The following is a 27500-nucleotide window of genomic DNA, read 5'->3' as shown; positions in this document are numbered from 1 at the left end:
TGACAGAAGGACTACTTAAACAAATAGGTCAACAGCAGGACTTGGTCAACAACAGGACTAGGTCAACAACAGAGTGACAACAGGACAAGGTCAACAACAGGAGTAGGTCAACAGCAGAGTAACAACAGGACTAGGTCAATATCAGGACTAGGTCAACAACAGGACTAGGTCAACAGCAGAGTAACAGGACTAGGTCAACAACAGGACTAGGTCAACAACAGGACTAGGTCAACAGCAGAGTAACAACAGGACTAGGTCAACAACAGGACTAGGTCAACAGCAGGACTAGGTCAACAGCAGAGTAACAGGACTAGGTCAACAACAGGACTAGGTCAACAACAGAGTGACAACAGGACTAGGTCAACAGCAGAGTAACAACAGGACTAGGTCAACAACAGGACTAGGTCAACAGCAGGACTTGGTCAACAGCAGAGTGACAACAGGACTAGGTCAACAACAGAGTGACAACAGGACTAGGTCAACAACAGGACTAGGTCAACAACAGGACTAGGTCAACAGCAGGACTAGGTCAACAACAGGACTAGGTCAACAACAGAGTGACAACAGGACTAGGTCAACAACAGGACTAGGTCAACAACAGAGTGACAACAGGACTAGGTCAACAACAGGACTAGGTCAACAACAGGACTAGGTCAACAGCAGAGTAACAACAGGACTAGGTCAACAACAGGACTAGGTCAACAACAGGACTAGGTCAACAACAGGACTATGTCAACAACAGGACTAGGTCAACAACAGAGTGACAACAGGACTAGGTCAACAACAGGACTAGGTCAACAACAGGACTAGGTCAACAGCAGGACTAGGTCAACAACAGGACTAGGTCAACAACAGAGTGACAACAGGACTAGGTCAACAACAGGACTAGGTCAACAACAGAGTGACAACAGGACTAGGTCAACAACAGGACTAGGTCAACAACAGGACTAGGTCAACAGCAGAGTAACAACAGGACTAGGTCAACAACAGGACTATGTCAACAACAGGACTAGGTCAACAACAGGACTATGTCAACAACAGGACTAGGTCAACAGCAGAGTAACAACAGGACTAGGTCAACAACAGGACTAGGTCAACAGCAGAGTAACAACAGGACTAGGTCAACAGCAGGAATAGATCAACAACAGGACTAGGTCAACAACAGGACTAGGTCAACAACAGGACTATGTCAACAACAGGACTAGGTCAACAACAGGACTAGGTCAACAACAGGACTAGGTCAACAGCAGAGTAACAACAGGACTAGGTCAACAACAGGACTAGGTCAACAACAGGACTAGGTCAACAACAGGACTAGGTCAACAACAGAGTGACAACAGGACTAGGTCAACAACAGAGTGACAACAGGACTAGGTCAACAACAGGACTAGGTCAACAACAGAGTGACAACAGGACTAGGTCAACAACAGGACTAGGTCAACAACAGAGTGACAACAGGACTAGGTCAACAACAGGACTAGGTCAACAACAGGACTAGGTCAACAGCAGAGTAACAACAGGACTAGGTCAACAACAGGACTATGTCAACAACAGGACTAGGTCAACAACAGGACTATGTCAACAACAGGACTAGGTCAACAGCAGAGTAACAACAGGACTAGGTCAACAACAGGACTAGGTCAAGAGCAGAGTAACAACAGGACTAGGTCAACAGCAGGAATAGGTCAACAACAGGACTAGGTCAACAACAGGACTAGGTCAACAACAGGACTAGGTCAACAACAGGACTATGTCAACAGCAGAGTAACAACAGGACTAGGTCAACAGCAGGACTAGGTCAACAGCAGTAACAACAGGACTAGGTCAACAACAGGACTATGTCAACAACAGGACTAGGTCAACAACAGGACTATGTCAACAACAGGACTAGGTCAACAGCAGAGTAACAACAGGACTAGGTCAACAACAGGACTAGGTCAACAGCAGAGTAACAACAGGACTAGGTCAACAACAGGACTAGGTCAACAGCAGAGTAACAACAGGACTTGGTCAACAACAGGACTAGGTCAACAACAGGACTAGGTCAACAACAGGACTAGGTCAACAACAGGACTAGGTCAACAACAGGACTTGGTCAACAACAGGACTAGGTCAACAACAGGACTAGGTCAACAACAGGACTAGGTCAACAGCAGAGTAACAACAGGACTTGGTCAACAACAGGACTAGGTCAACAACAGGACTAGGTCAACAACAGGACTAGGTCAACAACAGGACTAGGTCAACAACAGGACTAGGTCAACAAAAGGACTAGGTCAACAAAAGGACTAGGTCAACAACATGACTAGGTCAACAACAGGACTAGGTCAACAACAGGACTAGGTCAACAGCAGAGTAACAACAGGACTAGGTCAACAACAGGACTAGGTCAACAGCAGAGTAACAACAGGACTTGGTCAACAACAGGACTAGGTCAACAACAGGACTAGGTCAACAACAGGACTAGGTCAACAACAGGACTAGGTCAACAACAGGACTAGGTCAACAACAGGACTAGGTCAACAGCAGAGTAACAGGACTTGGTCAACAACAGGACTAGGTCAACAACAGGACTAGGTCAACAACAGGACTAGGTCAACAACAGGACTAGGTCAACAACAGGACTAGGTCAACAACAGGACTATGTCAACAACAGGACTAGGTCAACAACAGGACTATGTCAACAACAGGACTAGGTCAACAGCAGAGTAACAACAGGACTAGGTCAACAACAGGACTAGGTCAACAGCAACAACAGGACTAGGTCAACAGCAGGAATAGATCAACAACAGGACTAGGTCAACAACAGGACTAGGTCAACAACAGGACTATGTCAACAACAGGACTAGGTCAACAACAGGACTAGGTCAACAACAGGACTAGGTCAACAGCAGAGTAACAACAGGACTAGGTCAACAACAGGACTAGGTCAACAACAGGACTAGGTCAACAACAGGACTAGGTCAACAACAGAGTGACAACAGGACTAGGTCAACAACAGAGTGACAACAGGACTAGGTCAACAACAGGACTAGGTCAACAGAGTGACAACAGGACTAGGTCAACAACAGGACTAGGTCAACAACAGAGTGACAACAGGACTAGGTCAACAACAGGACTAGGTCAACAACAGGACTAGGTCAACAGCAGAGTAACAACAGGACTAGGTCAACAACAGGACTATGTCAACAACAGGACTAGGTCAACAACAGGACTATGTCAACAACAGGACTAGGTCAACAGCAGAGTAACAACAGGACTAGGTCAACAACAGGACTAGGTCAAGAGCAGAGTAACAACAGGACTAGGTCAACAGCAGGAATAGGTCAACAACAGGACTAGGTCAACAACAGGACTAGGTCAACAACAGGACTAGGTCAACAACAGGACTAGGTCAACAGCAGAGTAACAACAGGACTAGGTCAACAACAGGACTAGGTCAACAGCAGAGTAACAACAGGACTTGGTCAACAACAGGACTAGGTCAACAACAGGACTAGGTCAACAACAGGACTAGGTCAACAACAGGACTTGGTCAACAACAGGACTAGGTCAACAACAGGACTAGGTCAACAACAGGACTAGGTCAACAGCAGAGTAACAACAGGACTTGGTCAACAACAGGACTAGGTCAACAACAGGACTAGGTCAACAACAGGACTAGGTCAACAACAGGACTAGGTCAACAACAGGACTAGGTCAACAACAGGACTAGGTCAACAACAGGACTAGGTCAACAACAGGACTAGGTCAACAACAGGACTAGGTCAACAGCAGAGTAACAACAGGACTAGGTCAACAACAGGACTAGGTCAACAGCAGAGTAACAACAGGACTTGGTCAACAACAGGACTAGGTCAACAACAGGAATAGGTCAACAACAGGACTAGGTCAACAACAGGACTAGGTCAACAACAGGACTATGTCAACAGCAGAGTAACAACAGGACTGGTCAACAACAGGACTAGGTCAACAACAGGACTAGGTCAACAACAGGACTTGGTCAACAACAGGACTAGGTCAACAACAGGACTAGGTCAACAACAGGACTAGGTCAACAGCAGAGTAACAACAGGACTAGGTCAACAACAGGACTAGGTCAACAGCAGAGTAACAACAGGACTTGGTCAACAACAGGACTAGGTCAACAACAGGACTAGGTCAACAACAGGACTAGGTCAACAACAGGACTAGGTCAACAACAGGACTAGGTCAACAACAGGACTAGGTCAACAGCAGAGTAACAACAGGACTAGGTCAACAACAGGACTAGGTCAACAACAGGACTAGGTCAACAACAGGACTAGGTCAACAACAGGACTAGGTCAACAACAGGACTAGGTCAACAACAGGACTAGGTCAACAACAGGACTAGGTCAACAACAGGACTAGGTCAACAGCAGAGTAACAACAGGACTAGGTCAACAACAGGACTAGGTCAACAACAGGACTAGGTCAACAACAGGACTAGGTCAACAACAGGACTAGGTCAACAACAGGACTAGGTCAACAACAGGACTAGGTCAACAACAGGACTAGGTCAACAGCAGAGTAACAACAGGACTAGGTCAACAACAGGACTAGGTCAACAGCAGAGTAACAACAGGACTTGGTCAACAACAGGACTAGGTCAACAACAGGACTAGGTCAACAACAGGACTAGGTCAACAACAGGACTAGGTCAACAACAGGACTAGGTCAACAACAGGACTAGGTCAACAAAAGGACTAGGTCAACAACAGGACTAGGTCAACAACAGGACTAGGTCAACAACAGGACTAGGTCAACAACAGGACTAGGTCAACAACAGGACTAGGTCAACAGCAGACTAGGTCAACAACAGGACTAGGTCAACAGCAGGACTAGGTCAACAACAGGACTAGGTCAACAACAGGACTAGGTCAACAACAGGACTAGGTCAACAGCAGAGTAACAACAGGACTAGGTCAACAACAGGACTAGGTCAACAACAGGACTAGGTCAACAACAGGACTAGGTCAACAACAGGACTAGGTCAACAGCAGGACTAGGTCAACAACAGGACTAGGTCAACAACAGGACTAGGTCAACAACAGGACTAGGTCAACAACAGGACTAGGTCAACAGCAGGACTAGGTCAACAACAGGACTAGGTCAACAACAGGACTAGGTCAACAACAGGACTAGGTCAACAACAGGACTAGGTCAACAACAGGACTAGGTCAACAACAGGACTAGGTCAACAACAGGACTAGGTCAACAGCAGAGTAACAACAGGACTAGGTCAACAACAGGACTAGGTCAACAGCAGAGTAACAACAGGACTTGGTCAACAACAGGACTAGGTCAACAACAGGACTAGGTCAACAACAGGACTAGGTCAACAACAGGACTAGGTCAACAACAGGACTTGGTCAACAACAGGACTAGGTCAACAACAGGACTAGGTCAACAACAGGACTAGGTCAACAGCAGAGTAACAACAGGACTTGGTCAACAACAGGACTAGGTCAACAACAGGACTAGGTCAACAACAGGACTAGGTCAACAACAGGACTAGGTCAACAACAGGACTAGGTCAACAACAGGACTAGGTCAACAACAGGACTAGGTCAACAACAGGACTAGGTCAACAACAGGACTAGGTGAACAGCAGAGTAACAACAGGAGAAATCCCTAAGAAAGGCTCTGCAGCTTCTCTTGCTACTAACAGGATGCCCAGTACACAGATATGATCTCATTTCACCATCCTGTTGTCGCCACTTACTGTACGTCTGTCTGCTTAAAACCACAGTTATGGTTCTAAGTAGAATACTTTAGCCATTTCAAACAGTAAATTCAGTTAAGATCATGGCCTGGGTTGCATCCCAAATGGCTCCTCGTTCCCTATAGGCTGGTCTAAAGTAGTGCACTATAAAGGGAATAGGGGGCAATTTGGAACAAAAAACTGATGTTTGCCCTTGAGTTGCCACTCCTTAAAGGGATATTTTTACATTTTGGCAACTATGCCCCTTTATTATAATTACCATTTCTAAGCCCTTTTTTTCTAATATGCTAGCTGTTCTGGTAGACTTTAGTAAGTTAGTTAGTTAGTTAGTTATTTAGTAATGGCTCCAGAAACTTCCGTCAACGTCCTGCAAACTGCACACAGACACATAGAAATGGTAGCCATGAGTTCATCGGACTCTTGGTAAGTCGGAAGGGGGGAAAAAGTGCTTAATTTCCCAAATGTCAAATTATCCCTTTAATTGCCTTTTGTTGCAGAGTTACTGTTACTGTAGCAGGGTGGAGATTGTAGGGAATTACTCTGGAGAAGGCTGATTAAATTGTGGAGTAAACTCCCTGGGTTAGGTGGGGCCTAACAGAACAGTCTGTCATTTGTAATTACCTCTGGCATGTGCATTTTCTAACCCAATATGGGCCAGCCTAGAGTTGGCTCCTGGACGAATGAGTGTTCAGGCTTCTGGAGACTCTTTGAACAGAGTCTCAATCTGTCCTCTATAGGTTCATGGCTGAGTCTCAATCTGTCCTCTACAGGCTCATGGCTGAGTCTCAATCTGTCCTCTACAGGCTCATGGCTGAGTCTCAATCTCACCTCTATAGGCTCATGGCTGAGTCTCAATCTCACCTCTATAGGCTCATGGCTGAGTCTCAATCTGACCTCTATAGGCTCATGGCTGAGTCTCAATCTGTCCTCTACAGGCTCATGGCTGAGTCTCAATCTCACCTCTATAGGCTCATGGCTGAGTCTCAATCTCACCTCTATAGGCTCATGGCTGAGTCTCAATCTGTCATCTACAGGCTCATGGCTGAGTCTCAATCTGTCCTCTACAGGCTCATGGCTGAGTCTCATTCTGTCATCTACAGGCTCATTACTGAGTCTCAATCTGTCCTCTATAGGCTCATGGCTGAGTCTCAATCTGTCCTCTATAGGCTCATGGCTGAGTCTCTATCTCTCCTCTACAGGCTCATTACTGAGTCTCAATCTGTCCTCTATAGGCTCATGGCTGAGTCTCAATCTGTCCTCTATAGGCTCATGGCTGAGTCTCTATCTCTCCTCTACAGGCTCATTACTGAGTCTCAATCTGTCCTCTATAGGCTCATGGCTGAGTCTCAATCTGTCCTCTACAGGCTCATGGCTGAGTCTCAATCTGTCTTCTATAGGCTCATGGATGAACCTCAATCTGTCATCTACAGGCTCATGGCTTAGTCTCAATCTGTCATCTACAGGCTCATGGCTGAGTCTCAATCTGTCCTCTACAGGCTCATTACTGAGTCTCAATCTGTCCTCTACAGGCTCATTACTGAGTCTCAATCTGTCCTCTACAGGGTCATTACTGAGTCTCAATCTCACCTCTATAGGCTCATGGCTGAGTCTCATTCTGTCATCTACAGGCTCATGGCTGAGTCTCAATCTGTCCTCTACAGGCTCATGGCTGAGTCTCATTCTGTCATCTACAGGCTCATTACTGAGTCTCAATCTGTCATGTACAGTCTCATTACTGAGTCTCATTCTGTCCTCTACAGGCTCCAGGGTGCTCAGAGTGTGTTTACGTGGTAAAATCCCCTGAAGCTTTAATGAGCTTTTAATCTAAACCTAAAGACAGAAAAAGACTGAATGTGTACAAAAAATAATCAGAAGTGGTCTATTTCTCCGTTCCCCCACAGAGGTATGCTTTGTCCCCCTGTCAGTAAATTGTTTTAAAGAGAAGAGAAGAAGAGAAGAGAAGGTGAAAGAAAGGTAACACACCACACTGAGAGCTGGTCTTCCTTGAAGTGAATCAAGCAAAGTGCTCCCGAAGTTGAAATATCTTCATTGTGTTTGATAATGAATCCACTAGTTCCTCCTTTTCTAAACAAAGCACACCGCTAAAATACCTCCAACATCCTCTGTGTTTCCTTACTTCCCCTTTTTCATAAATATCTGTGCTAATATTTGCCACGATACAAGAACTCTGCACCGACATTGCCACCGGCATCATGTTACAACCCAGATACATTATAATCAGAGTAATGTCGTCCAAACATTAAAATATATGTCACGGTACTACGCCAAACCGAGCCAAGCCAAATCAAGTTGAGCTGGCCTGGTTATGAATCCACCATATCGTAGATAGTAGATGGAAACATGCTGCTCACATCCGAGTAAACGCAGTTCATGTAAAATGGGCAATTGTTTGTTTTCCCCAAGCTTGTTGTCAGAGAGGGTTAGTCCTACTGGTGTGGTAATGAATAGTTATTGACCTACCGGTGGAGAAGATCTCTGCAGCCACAGCCAGGAAGGCATCAGACACCACGCTCTCAGACGCAACGGTGATGTTCAGCTGACGAGCTACGTTACGGTAGATGTTGGGCCGCAGGTACTCCAACTCATCACCTAGGGAACAACAGAACAGGTAGTGAGCCAATCGGGAACTCCAACTCATCACCTAGGGAACCACAGAACAGGTGGTGAGCCAATCGGGAACTCCAACTCATCACCTTTCGAACAACAGAACAGGTGGTGAGCCAATCGGGAACTCCAATTCATCACCTAGGGAACAACAGAACAGGTGGTGAGCCAATCGGGAACTCCAACTCATCACCTAGGGAACCACAGAACAGGTAGTGAGCCAATCAGGTAATATAACTCATCACCTAGGGAACAACAGAACAGGTAGTGAGCCAATGGGGAAAGTTAGGAGATATCTAATCAATGGAAGATGGAATTAAAAGTTCAAGGAGAAGGATAGGCAACAATGACCAAAAGCCAACAGGTCGTCTGCTTTATATTCTAAATGGAGTTGTTGTTGTTGTGTGTAACTGCAGGATGAGAAAGCTCATATTCTTCAGCCTAATGTTAGCTAGCATGACTAGCTTCTCTCGTGTTGATGCAGTCAAGATAGGTACTACGTAATCATATTTGATGATAAATAACCTAGCTATGTGTCACGACTCCGACCGAAGGACACTTACCCTTCCCGTTCGGGTGGTGCTCGGCGGTCGTCGTCGCCGGCCTACTAGCTGCTACTGAAGGTGACTCCCCTTCCCGTTCGGGTGGAGCTCGGCGGTCGTCGTCGCCGGCCTACTAGCTGCCACTGAAGGACACTTCCCTTCCCGTTCGGGTGGCGCTCGGCGGTCGTCGTCGCCCGGCCTACTAGCTGCCACTGAAGGTGACTCCCCTTCCCGTTCGGGTGGCGCTCGGCGGTCGTCGTCGCCGGCCTACTAGCTGCCACTGAAGGACACTCCCCTTCCCGTTCGGGTGGCGCTCGGCGGTCGTCGTCGCCCGGCCTACTAGCTGCCACTGAAGGTGACTCCCCTTCCCGTTCGGGTGGCGCTCGGCGGTCGTCGTCGCCCGGCCTACTAGCTGCCACTGAAGGTGGCTCCCCTTCCCGTTCGGGTGGCGCTCGGCGGTCGTCGTCGCCCGGCCTACTAGCTGCCACTGAAGGTGACTCCCCTTCCCGTTCGGGTGGCGCTCGGCGGTCGTCGTCGCCCGGCCTACTAGCTGCCACTGAAGGACACTCCCCTTCCCGTTCGGGTGGCGCTCGGCGGTCGTCGTCGCCCGGCCTACTAGCTGCCACTGATTATTTCCTCCCCCTCTTTATGTGTTTATTGAGTGCACCTGTTTTGAGTTGGGTAATATAGTAGTGAGGCTTTATTAGTCAGCCGGCCCGCCTGGTTCCTTGTGCGGGATTAATTATTGTGACCGTCTGTTTGGTGTACTTGTGTACACGTCTATGGGTTTTGTGTTTTCCCATTCTGTGGGTTTTTTCTAGACCGTTTAAGTCCCCCTGTTTGGGGCGTTTGTTTGTTCATTACGCCCTGTGTGTTCGTAAGGGTTGGCTTATGTTCGCCGTTTGTCGGTGCATTAAAATAGCACTCACCTGAACTCTCTGCTTCCTGCGCCCGACTCCTCACCCACTACACTCAGACCGTTACACTATGGCAGCTAATAGTCAGCTTGGTCACTTTTGCCTCTCTCTCCCTCCTCTCCAGCATTATAATCTCTGGCTAATAAAGTACACAAACGGATCAGACCAGGTCTATATGGAACGGGTTCAATCAAATAAAATTGTATTCATAAAGCCCTTCGTACATCAGCTGATATCTCAAAGTGCTGTACAGAAACCCAGCCTAAAACCCCAAACAGCAAGCAATGCAGGTGTAGAAGCACGGTGGCTAGGAAAAACTCCCTAGAAAGCCAAAACCTAGGAAGAAACCTAGAGAGGAACCAGGCTATGAGGGGTGGCCAGTCCTCTTCTGGCTGTGCCGGGTGGAGATTATAACAGAATATGGCCAAGATGTTCAAATGTTCATAGATGACCAGCAGGGTCAAATAATGATGGGTTAAGTTGTTCATTCAGAACGGGTCTCAGATCAGGTCCGGGTATGAAAGCCACCAGGTCCATTTCAGAACGGGTCCACATTGTTTTGACCCGTGAAGACCTCTAATAGTGAGCCAGTGAGGTGGTTTGGTTTCCCAGTCTGGTCTGAGGTGCGTTTGTGCTGTAAAAGCCTCAAAGAATGAGGAATCAGAATGCTATTTTAATAGGATTTCTTTCTATAGACCACTCCTATGGTAATTCGTCAACCATATGAAGTTGACAAGACCGTACAAACAGATCTCGACCCCACGCTAGTGACTTCCCTGTTCACTAGTGCTGTAGGTACCAGTTCAGGCACCAAATCTTTCAGTAAGTTATCTTCCTTTACACTAGTATCATTTCTGCTATTAGCTGTAGCAGGTCAGCTGCACCTGATCCAGGGGCTCTGGTCAAAAGTAGTGCACTAAATAGGGAATAGGGCTCTGATCAAAAGTAGTGTACTAAATAGGGAATTGGGTGCCAATAGGGCTCTGGTCAAAAGTAGTGCACTAAATAGGGAATAGGGCTCTGGTCAAAAGTAGTGCACTATATAGGGAATAGGGTGCCATTTGGACATGGATCAGACATAATTATAATATCTGCTCCATGTTAAGAAGGTATTTATTTAGAGGAAGTTCCTGCTGCTAAGTAACAGTGGTCTAGATTTTTTTTTTTTAATGTTACCTTTATTTAACTAGGCAAGTCAGTTTAGAACAAATTCTAATTTTCAATGACGGTCTAGGAACAGTGGGGTTAATTAACTGCCTTGTTCAGGGGCAGAACGACAGATTTGTACCTTGTCAGCTCGGGGGTTTGAACTTTGCAACCTTCCGGTTACAAGTCCAACGGTCTAACCACTAGCCTGCCCTGATCATGTGATGTAGGCTACTGTGTGTGGGCTTCAGACAAGGAATTCAGTGTGTCTATGTCTGTACACTTCTCTTCATCAACGCGGATACAGATAATATAGGTGGGGGGCATAATAGGCTACAGAGGGTAGGTGTTGTACAATCCAAGACCGGGTAACCTAGGTAACGTCCACAAACGCCATCAGTTAGAGGTACGGAGAGGAGTTTGAACAGAGAGCCAAATTCCAAAACAAAAGTTAATCCGACCACGTATGCTTGGCTACTAGCCTGTAGAAAGCCTGTAAAATAGCTGGATCTATAAACAGAGCCTATTAATACAAACAACTATGTTTAAAGTGAAATATTTGCTTTTTTTTATGAATCCGGGAAAAGACTGAATAATCTAAAGCTAATTTGGCCTGTTTACTAACAAGGGATTTCAGCATCAGCAGCTTCACTACTGCTACAGTACTCTACCTGTATTGATCTACTACTGCTACAGTACTCTACCTGTATTGATCTACAGTACTCTACCTGTATTGATCTACAGTACTCTACCTGTATTGATCTACTACTGTTACAGTACTCTACCTGTATTGATCTACAGTACTCTACCTGTATTGATCTACAGTACTCTACCTGTATTGATCTACAGTACTCTACCTGTATTGATCTACTACTGTTACAGTACTCTACCTGTATTGATCTACAGTACTCTACCTGTATTGATCTACTACTGTTACAGTACTCTACCTGTATTGATCTACTACTGTTACAGTACTCTACCTGTATTGATCTACAGTACTCTACCTGTATTGATCTACTACTGTTACAGTACTCTACCTGTATTGATCTACTACTGTTACAGTACTCTACCTGTATTGATCTACAGTACTCTACCTGTATTGATCTACAGTACTCTACCTGTATTGATCTACTACTGTTACAGTACTCTACCTGTATTGATCTACAGTACTCTACCTGTATTGATCTACTACTGTTACAGTACTCTACCTGTATTGATCTACAGTACTCTACCTGTATTGATCTACAGTACTCTACCTGTATTGATCTACTACTGTTACAGTACTCTACCTGTATTGATCTACAGTACTCTACCTGTATTGATCTACAGTACTCTACCTGTATTGATCTACTACTGTTACAGTACTCTACCTGTATTGATCTACAGTACTCTACCTGTATTGATCTACTACTGTTACAGTACTCTACCTGTATTGATCTACAGTACTCTACCTGTATTGATCTACAGTACTCTACCTGTATTGATCTACAGTACTCTACCTGTATTGATCTACAGTACTCTACCTGTATTGATCTACTACTGTTACAGTACTCTACCTGTATTGATCTACAGTACTCTACCTGTATTTATCTACTACTGTTACAGTACTCTACCTGTATTGATCTACAGTACTCTACCTGTATTGATCTACAGTACTCTCCCTGTATTGATCTACTACTGTTACAGTACTCTACCTGTATTGATCTACAGTACTCTCCCTGTATTGATCTACTACTGTTACAGTACTCTACCTGTATTGATCTACAGTACTCTACCTGTATTGATCTACTACTGTTACAGTACTCTACCTGTATTGATCTACAGTACTCTACCTGTATTGATCTACAGTACTCTACCTGTATTGATCTCCTACTGCTAGAGTACTCTACCTGTATTGATCTACTACTGTTACAGTACTCTACCTGTATTGATCTACTACTGTTACAGTACTCTACCTGTATTGATCTACAGTACTCTACCTGTATTGATCTACAGTACTCTACCTGTATTGATCTCCTACTGCTAGAGTACTCTACCTGTATTGATCTACTACTGTTACAGTACTCTACCTGTATTGATCTACAGTACTCTACCTGTATTGATCTACTACTGTTACAGTACTCTACCTGTATTGATCTACTACTGTTACAGTACTCTACCTGTATTGATCTACTACTGCTACAGTACTCTACCTGTATTGATCTACAGTACTCTACCTGTATTGATCTACTACTGTTACAGTACTCTACCTGTATTGATCTACTACTGTTACAGTACTCTACCTGTATTGATCTACAGTACTCTACCTGTATTGATCTACTACTGTTACAGTACTCTACCTGTATTGATCTACAGTACTCTACCTGTATTGATCTACAGTACTCTACCTGTATTGATCTACTACTGCTACAGTACTCTACCTGTATTGATCTACTACTGCTACAGTACTCTACCTGTATTGATCTACAGTACTCTACCTGTATTGATCTACAGTACTCTACCTGTATTGATCTACAGTACTCTACCTGTATTGATCTACAGTACTCTACCTGTATTGATCTACTACTGTTACAGTACTCTACCTGTATTGATCTACAGTACTCTACCTGTATTGATCTACAGTACTCTACCTGTATTGATCTACAGTACTCTACCTGTATTGATCTACAGTACTCTACCTGTATTGATCTACAGTACTCTACCTGTATTGATCTACTACTGTTACAGTACTCTACCTGTATTGATCTACAGTACTCTACCTGTATTGATCTACAGTACTCTACCTGTATTGATCTACAGTACTCTACCTGTATTGATCTACAGTACTCTACCTGTATTGATCTAAAGTACTCTACCTGTATTGATCTACAGTACTCTACCTGTATTGATCTACAGTACTCTACCTGTATTGATCTACTACTGTTACAGTACTCTACCTGTATTGATCTACAGTACTCTACCTGTATTGATCTACAGTACTCAGCCCTGTATTGATCTACTACTGTTACAGTACTCTACCTGTATTGATCTACTATTGTTACAGTACTCTACCTGTATTGATCTACAGTACTCTACCTGTATTGATCTACAGTACTCTACCTGTATTGATCTACAGTACTCAGCCCTGTATTGATCTACTACTGTTACAGTACTCTACCTGTATTGATCTACTATTGTTACAGTACTCTACCTGTATTGATCTACAGTACTCTACCTGTATTGATCTACAGTACTCTACCTGTATTGATCTACAGTACTCTACCTGTATTGATCTACAGTACTCTACCTGTATTGATCTACAGTACTCAGCCCTGTATTGATCTCCTACTGTTACAGTACTCTACCTGTATTGATCTACAGTACTCTACCTGTATTGATCTACAGTACTCTACCTGTATTGATCTACAGTACTCTACCTGTATTGATCTACTACTGTTACAGTACTCTACCTGTATTGATCTACAGTACTCTACCTGTATTGATCTACAGTACTCTACCTGTATTGATCTACAGTACTCTACCTGTATTGATCTACTGTATTAAACAACAGATGTACTCACATTGGATGTGTTGAATAGTATTCAACAGCCTAATACATACTTGTAGAGTAGGTTTTTTGTATTGATTTCCAGGAGATCTGATAATAACACAAGTCCTGCCACCAAACATTATTACTGTGCATTATAACAACATGACTGTAAATTGCAGGCTATTTTGGTTTTCAAAATGGTGCATCTCTTCAACAGTTTAAACTACAGACACTAGACCAACTGTAAAAAGGTCTTACAATTAAATAACTTGTTTATACTGTATAATGGTTTAATTGTGCAAACATTTTCATAAAAGGATACGTAACTTCCCCCCGAATAGATTTTCTGAATACCGCGTCGGGCCGAACAATGCCATTTAGCTGTTTACTTGTTGATTCGGTCAAGCAGAAGAATACCGCGTCTGGCCGAACAATGCCATTTTGCTGTTTATTTGTTGATTCGGTCAAGCAGAAGAATACAGCAGAAGAATACAGGGCCGAACAATGCCATTTAGCTGTTTATTTGTTGATTCGGTCAAGCAGAAGAATACAGCGTCGGGCCGAACAATGCCATTTTGCTGTTTATTTGTTGATTCGGTCAAGCAGAAGAATATGCAGCTGTTTATTTGTTGATTCGGGTCCAGAATAAACAATGCCATTTTGCTGTTTATTTGTTGATTCGGTCAAAGCAGAAGAATACCGCGTCGGGCCGAACAATGCCATTTAGCTGTTTACTTGTTGATTCGGTCAAGCAGAAGAATACCGCGTCGGGCCGAACAATGCCATTTAGCTGTTTATTTGTTGATTCGGTCAAGCAGAAGAATACCGCGTCGGGCCGAACAATGCCATTTAGCTGTTTATTTGTTGATTCGGTCAAGCAGAAGTATACCGCGTCGGGCCGAACAATGCCATTTAGCTGTTTATTTGTTGATTCGGTCAAGCAGAAGAAGCAGCTCCTCTTCCTGGGATCCACCAAAAAAAAAAAAAAAAGCACAACATGACAAGTAACAAAAGAGCTAGTTTGCGCTGTTCTGGGAAGGGAGTAGTACACAGCGTTTTACGAGATCTTCAGTTTCTTGGATATTTCTCTCATGGAATAGCCTTCATTTCTCAGAACAAGAATAGACTGACGAGTTTCAGAAGAAAGTGCTTTGTTTCTGTCCATTTTGAGCCTGTAATTGAACCCACAAATGCTGATGCTCCAGATACTCAACTAGTCTAAAGAAAGGCCAGTTTTATTGCTTCTTTAATCAGGACAACAGTTTTCAGCTGTGCTAACATAATTGCAAAAGGGTTTTCTAATGATCAATTAGCCTTTTAAAATGATCAACTAGGATTAGCTAACACAACGTGGCATTGGAACACAAGATTGATGGTTGCTGATAAGGGATTTTGGGTATCGGGGAGGGTTTGTTGGAAGGACTCTTTTTTTCCTTAGTAATACAGGATTAGGTAGGAGGGTTTCGTTTTTCTTAATGTTTTTTTTCTTTATTCATTCGGTCTATAAACTGTGATTGACTAGGTTTTGGATAGGCAACTGAATAACACACTGTAGCATTAGGGTGGCTGGTGGGTCAAGAGCCCAGCTTAACAAGCTGTTGGACCGGTTCAAACCGCCATTATGAAAAGCGGAATAGTGGGCGGGTAGCGAGGATGCGGCGATGGAGGATATAGAGAGAAGGTTGGCGAAGTAACAGATTGACTGAATAATGACGGAAGTAGAAGAGACGGTTGATTCTGACGGCGCGTTGATTTCTTGTTGAAGTTTGTTAATAATGATGACTACTTGAGGAGATCCATTTGAGGTCAAAAGATATAGAGGATGCATGAGGAAAGGTAGAGTCAGTCAGAGTAACCAGGAGTGTTTTTTCTCTGATTGTACGCGCCTCGGAAGAACAGAAGGACAAATCTTTGTTGCTCCATAAATTGGCGACATCTGAAGTGGAGAGCATTAATTTTCAGAGCAGGGCACCAATTATAAAGGTGTGAAATCAGGAGTATCGCTAGGACATTGACGTTTCAAGTCTTTAGACTTTAGGCGCGTGGTCCTTCTGTGGCTCAGTTGGTAGAGCATGGCGCTTGTAACGCCAGGGTAGTGGGTTCGATTCCCGGGACCACCCATACGTAGAATGTATGCACACATGACTGTAAGTCGCTTTGGATAAAAGCGTCAGCTAAATGGCATATATTATTATATTTATTATATATTATTATATTATATATATATATATATATATATATAGAAGAGGATTCCAGCCGTGGTGGGAGCACGTTTACCGTACCACGTAGTGGATGGACAGAAGGATGAAAGCCTGTCTGTTTTACTGATGTTTGATGAAGAGTTTGATGAAGAGTATCTGCCTACACATGTAAAGATTGGACACGTAAGAGCCTTCGTAAATACATCGTTACAGTGAAAAAAATTGCCAAAATGATGGCCATGTCTCAAGTCTGTGTCAACAGAATCAGTATTAGTTTAAGAGTCTGATGTCTCAAGTCTGTGTCAACGGACACCACCGCTAACTACCGCTAACTAGCTAGCCGTTTCACATCCGTTACACCAGCACCACTGCTAACTAGCTAGCCATTTCACATCCGTTACACCAGCACCACCGCTAACTAGCTAGCCGTTTCACATCCGTTACACCAGCACCACCGCTAACTAGCTAGCCATTTCACATCCGTTACACCAGCACCACCGCTAACTAGCTAGCCGTTTTGAGGAAGATATGGTAGAGAATGAACCGCAGCTGGTTCATAATGTCGCTCCACAGTTGAGTAAAGAAGGTGGATATTGTGGCGTTTATTGTGGAGGGTATTAAGTAAACAAACAAATTAAAAAACGTCTTCCCCAACAGGGTTTTATTGTCACATACACCACACAGGTGCAGTGAAATGTGTTGGAGGTGAGAGATTTCAGTGCAGTAGGTCTACAGGAAGTCTTGAGAGAAGGGATTGCATTCCATCCTCCCAGGCAGACATCCTGGTGTAGGATTGTTTAGGGCCAAAGTAGTGGGATGGTTTTGGGGGGATAGTGTGTAAACGTGCAGGGATAAATTGTGGTGTAATTTAAAAACTTAAGGTGGTGCAATTTATTATTATTTTTTACCAAAATGTGCAATCCGCACTCCGACCTACGAAAAGCAGCAATACGCAACAAAGCTCCTAGTCTGCTGGAAAGCCACAAGAAGAAGAAGTAACTTCAGGACATCGTCATCAGAGATTGGAATATTGTACCAGTGTTGAATGTCCAAACTGAAATAGCGAGGTACGGTAAGAATTACTTAAGGTTGGTTGCTGGGCAGTGAAGTAATGACTGATATTAGACAAGTTAGCTAGCTAGGCCCGGTTTACCAAAACCCATCTTAATGCTACGTTCATCGTTACCTCTCTGATCTGTTTCCCAAAACCATTGTTTCTAAAGTTGGTCTTGTTATTGAACAACTGTCTCAGTAACTAGTATAACAGCAAAGTATGTCCCAAGGCGGTATTTTGGCCTTCTGCGTCACACAGAAGATCTCTGCTAAACACATAATCAAGATGTTTATCTGTCTTTCTGTGACTGCCCATAACTTCAGTCACTACAAATACAAAGCTGCCCATTTCTTTGCAAGGATATAAAGACACTTCAAATGGAAACTGAGATGACTGTATTAACATTTACAGTATAGACATACAGTACCAGTCAACAGTTTGGACACACCTACTATTTTCTACATTGTAGAATTATAGTGAAGACATCAAAACTATGAAATAACACATATGGAATCATGTAATAACCAAAAAAGTGTTAAACAAATCAAAATATAATTTACATTTTAGATTCTTCAAAGTAGCCACCCTTTGCCTTGATGACAGCTTTGCACACTCTTGGAATGATCTCAACCAGCTTCATCAGGAATGCTTTTCCAACAGTCTTGAAGGAGTTCCCAGATATGCTGAGCACTTGTTGGCTGCATTTCCTTCACTCTGCAGTCCAACTCATCCCAAAACATCTCAATTGGGTTGAGGGAGGCCAGATCATCCGATGCAGCACTCCATCACTCTCCTTCTTGGTCAAATAGCCCTTACACAGCCTGGAGGTGTGTTGAGTCATTGTCCTGTTGAAAAACAAATTATAATTCCACTAAGCGCAAAACAGATGGGATGGCGTATCGCTGCAGAATGCTGTGGCAGCCATGCTGGTTAAGCGTGCCTTGAATTCTAAATAAATCACAGACAGTGTCAACAGCAAAGCACCATCACTTCTCCTTCTCTATACTTCACGGTGGGAACCAGACATGTGGAGATAATCTGTTTACCTACTCTGCATCTCACAAAGACACGGCAGTTGGAACCAAAAAAAATCGACTTTTGGCTCATCAGACCAAAAGGACAGATTTCCACCAGTCTAATGTCCATTGCTTATGTTTCTTGGCCAAAGCAAATCTCTTCTTCTAATTGGTGTCCTTTAGTAGTCGTTTCTTTGTAGAAATTCGACCATGAAGGCCTGATTAACGTCGTCTCCTCTGAACAGTTGATGTTGAGATGTCTGTAACTTGAAATATGAAGCATTTATTTGGGCTGTAATCTCAGGTGCAGTTAACTCTAATAACTCTGGGTCTTCCTTTCCTGTGGCAGTTTTCATGAGAGCCAGTTAACTCTAATAACTCTGGGTCTTCCTTTCCTGTGGCAGTTTTCATGAGAGCCAGTTAACTCTAATAACTCTGGGTCTTCCTTTCCTGTGGCAGTTTTCATGAGAGCCAGTTAACTCTAATAACTCTGGGTCTTCCTTTCCTGTGGCAGTTTTCATGAGAGCCAGTTAACTCTAATAACTCTGGGTCTTCCTTTCCTGTGGCAGTTTTCATGAGAGCCAGTTTCATCACAGAGCTTGAAGGTTTTTGCGACTGCAATTGAAGTAACTTTCATTGTTCTTTTCATTTTCTGGATTGACTGACCTTCATGTCTTAAAGTAATGATGGACTGTCGTTTCTCTTTCCTAATTTGAGCTGTTCTTGCCATAATATGGACTTGGTATTTTACCAAATAAGGCTATCTTCTCTATACCAACCCTACCTTGTCACAACACAACTGGTTGGCTCAAATACATTAAGAAGGAAATAAATTCAACAAATTTGCTTTTAGCAAGGCACACCTGTTAATTTAAACACATTCCAGGTAATTACCTCATGAAGCTGGTTGAGAGAATGCCAAGAGTGTGCAAAGCTGTCCTCAAGGAAAAGGGTGGCTACTTTGAATAATCTCAAATATAAAATATATTTTGATTTGTTTAATAACACGTTTTTTGGTTACTACATAATTATGTAATAGTTATGTAATATTTGTTCTTAACTGACTTGCCTTAAAAAAAATTAACTCACGCTACAGTACAACTCAGCGTCTCATTAGGATGAATATATCTACAATTCCTCATTACTGATTGGTCTGTTCATTGTTTGTACATAGTGTTAGTGTATGGTTAATTTACAGTTATGTCTCTGGTTGTGTGGATGGATGCAGACACAGCGATCTGCTTGTTGGGAACTGGGAGCACAGGGCTTTAGCGGTGGGACAGAGAATACGGCAAGAGAGAGGGCTTTGTCCTGAACCCTATACTACCAATCAGGTATAATGAGTTAACGAGGTAACTTTGGTCAACTCGGGATAACCGGTAACATGAAAGTGGCTCACCTTTTAGCCAGGTAAATTTCTATGGCAATGCATCCTTCAGAACTAACCTGCCCCAGGGCAGGCTAACTCAGGGCTCCAGTAAACCAAGATGGCGTAGCAGTGAAGACATGTTTTGTTTTGTCTCGTGTACTTTTGTATTTTCCATATTTTTTGTATATATATTTCAATTTTATTTTCAATCTCTTTTCAATATTTAATTTGATTATACCTTCCGGTAACCTGCCTCACCCAATGTGATACGGAATCGCTATTATGTTTAATTTTAGAACACATTCAAGAACCTCAAGAACCTCCAGAAGCTAACCAGCTAATTAGCTACAAGCTATTTAGTCATTGTTAGCCACTGCTAGCGGCTTTTACCTTCTGCACCGATACCAGCCCTGTTTTTAGCCTGGATAATACTCGCCAGTCTACCAGCATCGGACTGTCTCTCCACAACAACGCCGGATTCCTGCCGTAATCCCTGGACCACTACTTCTGATCTTCACAGCTAGCTTGCAGCTGCTACTCAGTGCTGACTCCATTTATCCTGAATGAAGTGACTGAGCTGCGAGTTGAGGACCAATGAAATCAGATTCAATCTGTCTCACAAAGAGTGTGTCATCTTCCCCTTCATTTGTGGAAGACGACTGATTAAATATTTTATTAGTCAAAGGTTTCTGTGTGTGTGTGTGTGTGTGTGTGTAAAAAAAAATCATGTTAAAATACCTGTCACACTAAACATTTAGTAAGGACAGCATTTGGTTTCCAAACTATACGTTCGTCACGTGATTGTTTTTTGAAATGTGCGTAAAGGCAAACTAACAGCCGCATCGACATACAGTGTATTGGGAACGTATTCAGACCCCTTGACCATTTCCACATTTTGTTACGTTACAGCCTGATTCTAAAATGTATTAAATAAATGTTTTCCCTCATCAATCTACGCACAATACCCCATAATGACATCACAATACCCCATAATGACATCACAATACCCCATAATGACAAACCATATTTACGTATTCAGAACCTTTGCTATGAGAATCGAAATTGAACTCAGGTGCATCCTGTTTCCATTGATCATCCTTGAGATGTTTCCACAACTTGATTGGAGTCCACCTGTGGTACATTGAATTGATTAGACCATGATTTGGAAAGGCACACACCTGTCTATATAAGGTCCCACAGTTGACAGTGCATGTCAGAGAAAAAACCAAGCCATGAGGCCGAAATAATTTTCTGTAGAGCTCAGAGACAGGATTGTGTCAAGGCACAGATCTGGGGAAGGGTAGTGGCCTCCATAATTCTTAAGTGGTAGAAGTTTGGAACCACCAAGACTCTTCCTAGAGCTTGCTGCCCAGCCAAACTGAGCAATCGAATGAGAAGGGCCTTGGTCAGGGAGGTGACCAAGAATTCGATGGTCACTCTGACAGAGCTCCAGAGTTCCTCTGTGGAGATGGGAGAATCTTACAGAAGGACAACCATCTCAATCAGGCCTTTATAGTATAGTGAACAGATGGAAGCCACTCCTCAGTAAAAGGCACATTACAGCCCGCTTGGAGTTTGCCAAAAGGCACCTAAAGTACTCAGACCATGAGAAACAAGATTCTCTGGTCTGAAGAAAGCAAGATTGAACTCTTTAGCCTAAATGACAAGCATTCTAGAGAAGAATGGGAGAAGCTCCCCAAATACAGGTTTTCCAAGCTTGTAGTGTCACACCCAAGAAGACTCGAGGCTGTAATCACTGCCAAATGTGCTTCAACAAAGTACTGAGTAAAGGGTCTCAATACTTATGTAAATGTAATATTTCTGTTGTGCAATTTTCATAAAACCTGTTTTGCTTTGTCATTATGAGGTAATGTGTGATTTTTATTTAACTAGGCAAGTCAGTTAAGAACAATTTCTTATTTTCAATGATGACCTAGGAACTGCCTCATGCTGACAGATTTGTACTTTGTCAGCTCAAGGTTTGAACTTGCAACCTTCTTCTAACCACTAGGCTACCCTGCCGCACCAGAATGACAAGAAAACATATTTTGAATACATTTTAGAATAAGGCTGTAATGTATTACAAACTGTGGAAAAGGTCATGGGGTCTGAATACACTGTAGGTGCCAGTTCCCACTATTGTTAAGACTGGCCTGAGATTAATAGTCAAATTACATTATAGGTTTGCACCCCTTCTACAGATTATACTCTATAGCCAGAACACAACAAGCTGTTCCACAGGTAGGAGTGGGACAACGTGGTTGTGCGTTGATCATTTTTATTTAACTAGGCAAGTCAGTTCAGAAATGTTTATTTTATTTACAATGACAGCCTAGGAACAGCAAGTCAACTGCCTTGTTCAGAATGACAGATTTTTACCTTGTAATCTCGGGGACTAAACTAGCAACCTTTCGGTTATTGACCCAGCGCTCTAACCACTAGGCTACCTGCCTCCCCATAAGCACACCAAAGAAGGCATTAACAATAAGTAGTAAAATAAAGACGACACTTATAAATATAAATGTGGCACTGACTTGTTTCAGCAATGTTTCAATGAAGAGTTTGGCATTCGACATGTGTGACATGCAGTTACAAGCCTGCTGTAAGCGGTCGGGCGAGCAATATCCACCGTCGTAGTACGGATGAAGCATGACTTTGAAGCTAACTGAAGCTGGCTAGCTTTATAACAGCTCGAGTCGGTTTGCAAATAGTCTGGGTAGCCATTTGATTAGGTGTTTTGGAGTCTTATGGCTTGAGGGTAGAAGCTGTTTAGAAGCCTCTTGGACCTAGACTTGGCACTCCGGTACCGCTTGCCGTGCTGTAGCAGAGAGAAGAGTTTATGACTAGGGTGGCTGGAGTCTTTGACAATTTTTAGGGCCTTCCTCTGACACCGCCTGGTATAGAGGTCCTGGATGGCAGGAAGCTTGGCCCCAGTGATGTACTGGGCCATTTGCACAACCCTCTGTAGTGTCTTTCGGTCAGAGGCCGAGCAGTTTCAGGCGGTGACGCAACCAGTCAGGATTTTTTATTTTTTATAAATGTTTTATTTATTTCACCTTTATTTATCCAGGTAGGCTAGTTGAGAACAAGTTCTCAGTTACAACTGTGACCTGGCCAAGATAAAGCAAAGCAGTGCGACACAAACATCAACACAGAGTTACACATGGAATAAACAAGTGTACAGTCAATAACACAATAGAAAAAAAGAAAGTCTATATACAGTGTGTGCAAATAGCGTGAGGAGGTAGGCAATAAATAGGTCAAGTAATTACAATTTAGCAAATTTACACTGGAATGGTAGATGTGCAGATGATGATGTGCAAGTAGAAATACTGGTGTGCAGAAAGTAAATAAAAACAATATGGGGATGAGGTAGATTGGGTGGCTATTTACAGATGGGCTATGTACAGCTGCATCAATCGGTTAGCTGCTCGGATAGCTGATGTTTAAAGTTAGTGAGGGAAATATGAGTCTCCAGCTTCAGAAATTTTTACAATTCGTTCCAGTCATTGGCATCAGAGAACTGGAAGGAAAGGTGGCCAAAGGAGGTTTTGGCTTTGGGGATGACCAGTGAGATATACCTGCTGGAGCTCGTGCTACGGGTGGGTGTTGTTATCGTGACCAGTGAGCTGAGATAAGGCAGAGCTTTACCTAGCATAGACTTATAGATTACCTGGAGCCAGCGGGTCTGGCGACGAATATGGGCCAACTACAAAGGGCCAGCCGATTAGAGCATACAGGTCGCAGTGGTGGTTGGTATATGGGGCTTTGGTGATAAAAAGGATGGCACAAAAAAGTAAAGTGACATCACAGAAGACGAGGATCCCTAGGATAGTCAGTAAAAAAAAGAAGTGTTTATTTACTTTTTTTTCTTGGTATCCTATTGTTAGTACTATCTTGTCTCATCGCTACAACTCCTGTACGGACTCAGGAGACACAAAGTTCGATTGCCATGCGCCATCTGACACACAACCTAACAAAGCCTCATTGCTTCTAAACACAGCACGCATCCAACCCGGAAGCCAGCTGCACCACTGTGTCGGAGGGAACATAGTGCACCTAGCGACCTGGTTAGCATACACTGCGCCCAGCCTGAGTCTGGGCGCAAACCCAGAGTCTCTGGTGGCACAGCTAGCACTGCGATGCAGTGCCCTAGACCACCCAGGAGGCACAGGATAGTCAGTTTTACTAGGGTATATTAGGCGGCGTGAGTGAAGGAAGCTTTGTTGCGAAATAGAAAGACGATTCTAGATTTAATTTTGGATTGGAGATGCTTAATTTGAGTCTGGAAGGAGAGTTTACAGTCTAACCAGACACCTAGGTATTTGTAGTTGTCCACATATTCTAAGTCCGAACCATCCAGAGGAGTGATGCTAGTCGTGCAGGCGTGTGCGGGCTGCGAACGGTTGAAAAGCATGCATTTAGTTTTACAAGCGTTTAAGAGCAGTTGGAGGCCACCATAGAGACTGCCAGAGGTCCGGACAACAGGCCCTCCTATTTGACACACTGAACACTGTCTGAGAAGTAGTTTGGGAACCAGGCGAGGCAATCATTTGAGAAACCAAGGCTGTTGAGTCTGCCGATAAGAATACGGTGATTGACAGAGTCGAAAGCCTTGGCTAGGTCGTTGAAGATGGCTGCACAGTACAATCTTTTTTCGATTGTGGTCATCATATCGTTTAGTACCTTGAGCGTGGCTGAGATGCACCCCCGTCGCCAGCTCGGAAACCGGATAGCGGAGAAGGTAAGGTGGGAATCGAAATGGTCAGTGATCTGTTTATTAACTTGGCTTTCGAAGACTTTTGAAAGGCAGGGCAGGGTGGATATAGGTCTATAACAGTTTGGGTCTAGAGTGTCACCCCCTTGGAAGGGGGATGACCACGGCAGCTTTCCAATCTTTAGGGATCTCGGACGATATGAAAGAGAGGTTGAACAGACTTTAGAAAGAGAGGGTCCAGATTGTCTAGGATGCTCCCGATGGTGCAGCTGTTGAACCTTTTGAAGATCTGAGGACCCATGCCAAATCTTTTCAGTCTCCTGGGGGGGGATATATTTTGTCCTGCCCTCTTCACAACTGCCTTGGTGTGCTTGGACCATGTGAGTTTGTTGGTGATGTGGACACCAAGGAACTTGAATCTCTCAAACTGCTCCATTGCAGCCCCATCAATGAGAATGGGGGCGTGCTCGGTCCTCTTTTTCCTGAAGTCCACAATCATCTCCTTTCTCTTGATCATATTGAGGGAGAGGTTGTTGTCCTGGCACCACATGGCCAGGTCTCTGACCTCCTCCCTATAGGCTGTCTCGTCATTGTCGGTAATCAGGCCCACCACTGTGGTGTTGGCCGTGCAGTTATGAGTGAACAGGGACTACAGGAGGGGACTGAGCACGCACTCCTGAGGGGCCCCTGTGTTGAGGATCAGCATGGCGGATGTGTTGTTACCTACCCTTACCACCTGGGGGCGGCCCGTCAGGAAGTCCAGGATTCAGTTTACGAGGGAGGTGATTAGTCCCAGGGTCCTTAGTTTATTGATGAGCTTTGAGGGCACTATGGTGTTGAACGTTGAGCTGTAGTCATTGGATAGCTTACCTTACTGATAGCATACCTTACTGATAAGACCATAAGTCAATTTTCTCTCCTTCCCATCTATCCCACTATCCTCCCCCTCAGTGTTCCTCTGGAGAGGCGTGCCTCGGATAAATGAGACCGGGGGGCAACCCCCGCCTGAGGAGTACAAGTACAGCCCAGTGTGGGACAGGGACAGTGGAGGAAGAGATACTGTTTCTGATTCAAATCATTTCAACACTCGATGATGTTGATCATTAGGTTTAGCTGTGTAGTGCTAGGGCAAAACCAGAAATACTGTTCTATCTAGACTAATCACATTCCCCACCTCACCTCTCCTCACCTCACCTCTCTCACCTCTCACCTTCTTCCTAGGTTTTGGCCTTTCTAGGGAGTTTTTCCTAGCCACCGTGCTTCTACACCTGCATTGCTTGCTGTTTGGGGTTTTAGGCTGGGTTTCTGTACAGCACTTTGAGATATCAGCTGATGTACGAAGGGCTATATAAATAAATTTGATTTGATTTGATTTGACCTCTCCCTGGCTACTGTATGTAGACATGACTAAACTCTGTGAAGACATTGACTACACTTCAGTCAATGTTTGTTACCTAAACCTGGTCCCTTTCTTTGCCGACCACAGGTTAGATATGAGAGATTTGCTTGTTTAAAAAATAAATAAATGTTAGTGTTGCTACATTTTGCAAGCAAAGTCTTGTGACAGATATAGAGTCTTGTGATATATATATATGTTTTTCCAGGTGAATCTCTAGGAGGACTCTAGTCGTCAGATTGCAATTTGTTTAAATCAGGTGTGTTAGGTCCGGGGAAAACGTGTGCCCCCGAAGGCTGGAGTATCACGATGGGGGTTAGCAGATAAACAGACTCGATGCACATGCCCTGCTTGCCCAGTTGGTATTCGGTCATGAATACTACAAGTTTACATAGTAACGGATCACCCCCCACTGCTGCTCATTCCGTTCACCATCTATGGAGGTCTACGTCACCGGCCTTCTAGGCATCACTGAACTGGATCATTACCACCGACCCCGGACTGTTTTGTCTCATTACGCACACCTGGTTCCCATTCCCCCTGATTGGTATGTGTAAACAGTTGTAGTCGGAGGTTTACATACACTTTAGCCAAATACATTTACACTCAGTTTTTCACAATTCCTGACATTTTATCCTAGTAAACAATTCCCTGTTTTAGGTCAGTTAGGATTACCACTTTATTTTAAGAATGTGAAATGTCAGAATAATAGTAGAGAGAATTTTTTATTTCAGCTTTTATTTCTTTCATCACATTCACAGTGGGTCAGAAGTTTACATACACTCAAAAAATATTTGGAAGCATTGTCTTTAAATGGTTTAACTTGGGTCAAATGTTTTGGGTAGCATTGCCTTTAAATTTTATATATATTATTATATTATTATATTATTTTGAGTGAAACATTTCAGGTAGCCTTCCACAAGCTTCCCACAATAAGTTGAGTGAATTTTGGCCCATTCCTCCTGACAGAGCTGGTGTAACTGAGTCAGGTTTGTAGGCCTCCTTGCTCGCACAAGCTTTTTTCAGTTCTGCCCACAGATTTTCTATAGGATTGAGGTCAGGGCTTTGTGATGGCCACTCCAATACCTTGACTTTGTTGTCCTTAAGCCATTTTGCCACAACTTTGTAAGTATGCTTGGGGTCATTGTCACATTTGGAAGACCCATTTGCGACCAAGCTTTAACTTCCTGACTGATGTCTTGAGATGTTGCTTCAATATATTCACGTAATTTTCCTTCCTCA

The 27500-nt window shown here is 43.7% G+C and overlaps 1 protein-coding gene across 1 annotated transcript in view; it reads right to left on the bottom strand.

The window, feature by feature from the left end:
* LOC118401596 (bcl-2-related ovarian killer protein homolog A) overlaps positions 1-27500 on the bottom strand; it is a 51135-nt gene that overhangs the window by 18652 nt on the left and 4983 nt on the right. The window contains exon 2 of the mRNA XM_035799219.2: positions 8228-8356. Within this exon, the coding sequence (XP_035655112.1) occupies positions 8228-8356 (129 nt within the window). The remainder of the gene's footprint in view (positions 1-8227; positions 8357-27500) is intronic.

This window comes from Oncorhynchus keta, chromosome 22 (assembly GCF_023373465.1).
Source record: "Oncorhynchus keta strain PuntledgeMale-10-30-2019 chromosome 22, Oket_V2, whole genome shotgun sequence".
NCBI classification, from domain to species: domain Eukaryota; kingdom Metazoa; phylum Chordata; class Actinopteri; order Salmoniformes; family Salmonidae; genus Oncorhynchus; species Oncorhynchus keta.
The sequence above is the reverse complement of the archived record's forward strand: the minus strand, read 5'-3'. Positions and strand labels throughout refer to the sequence as shown.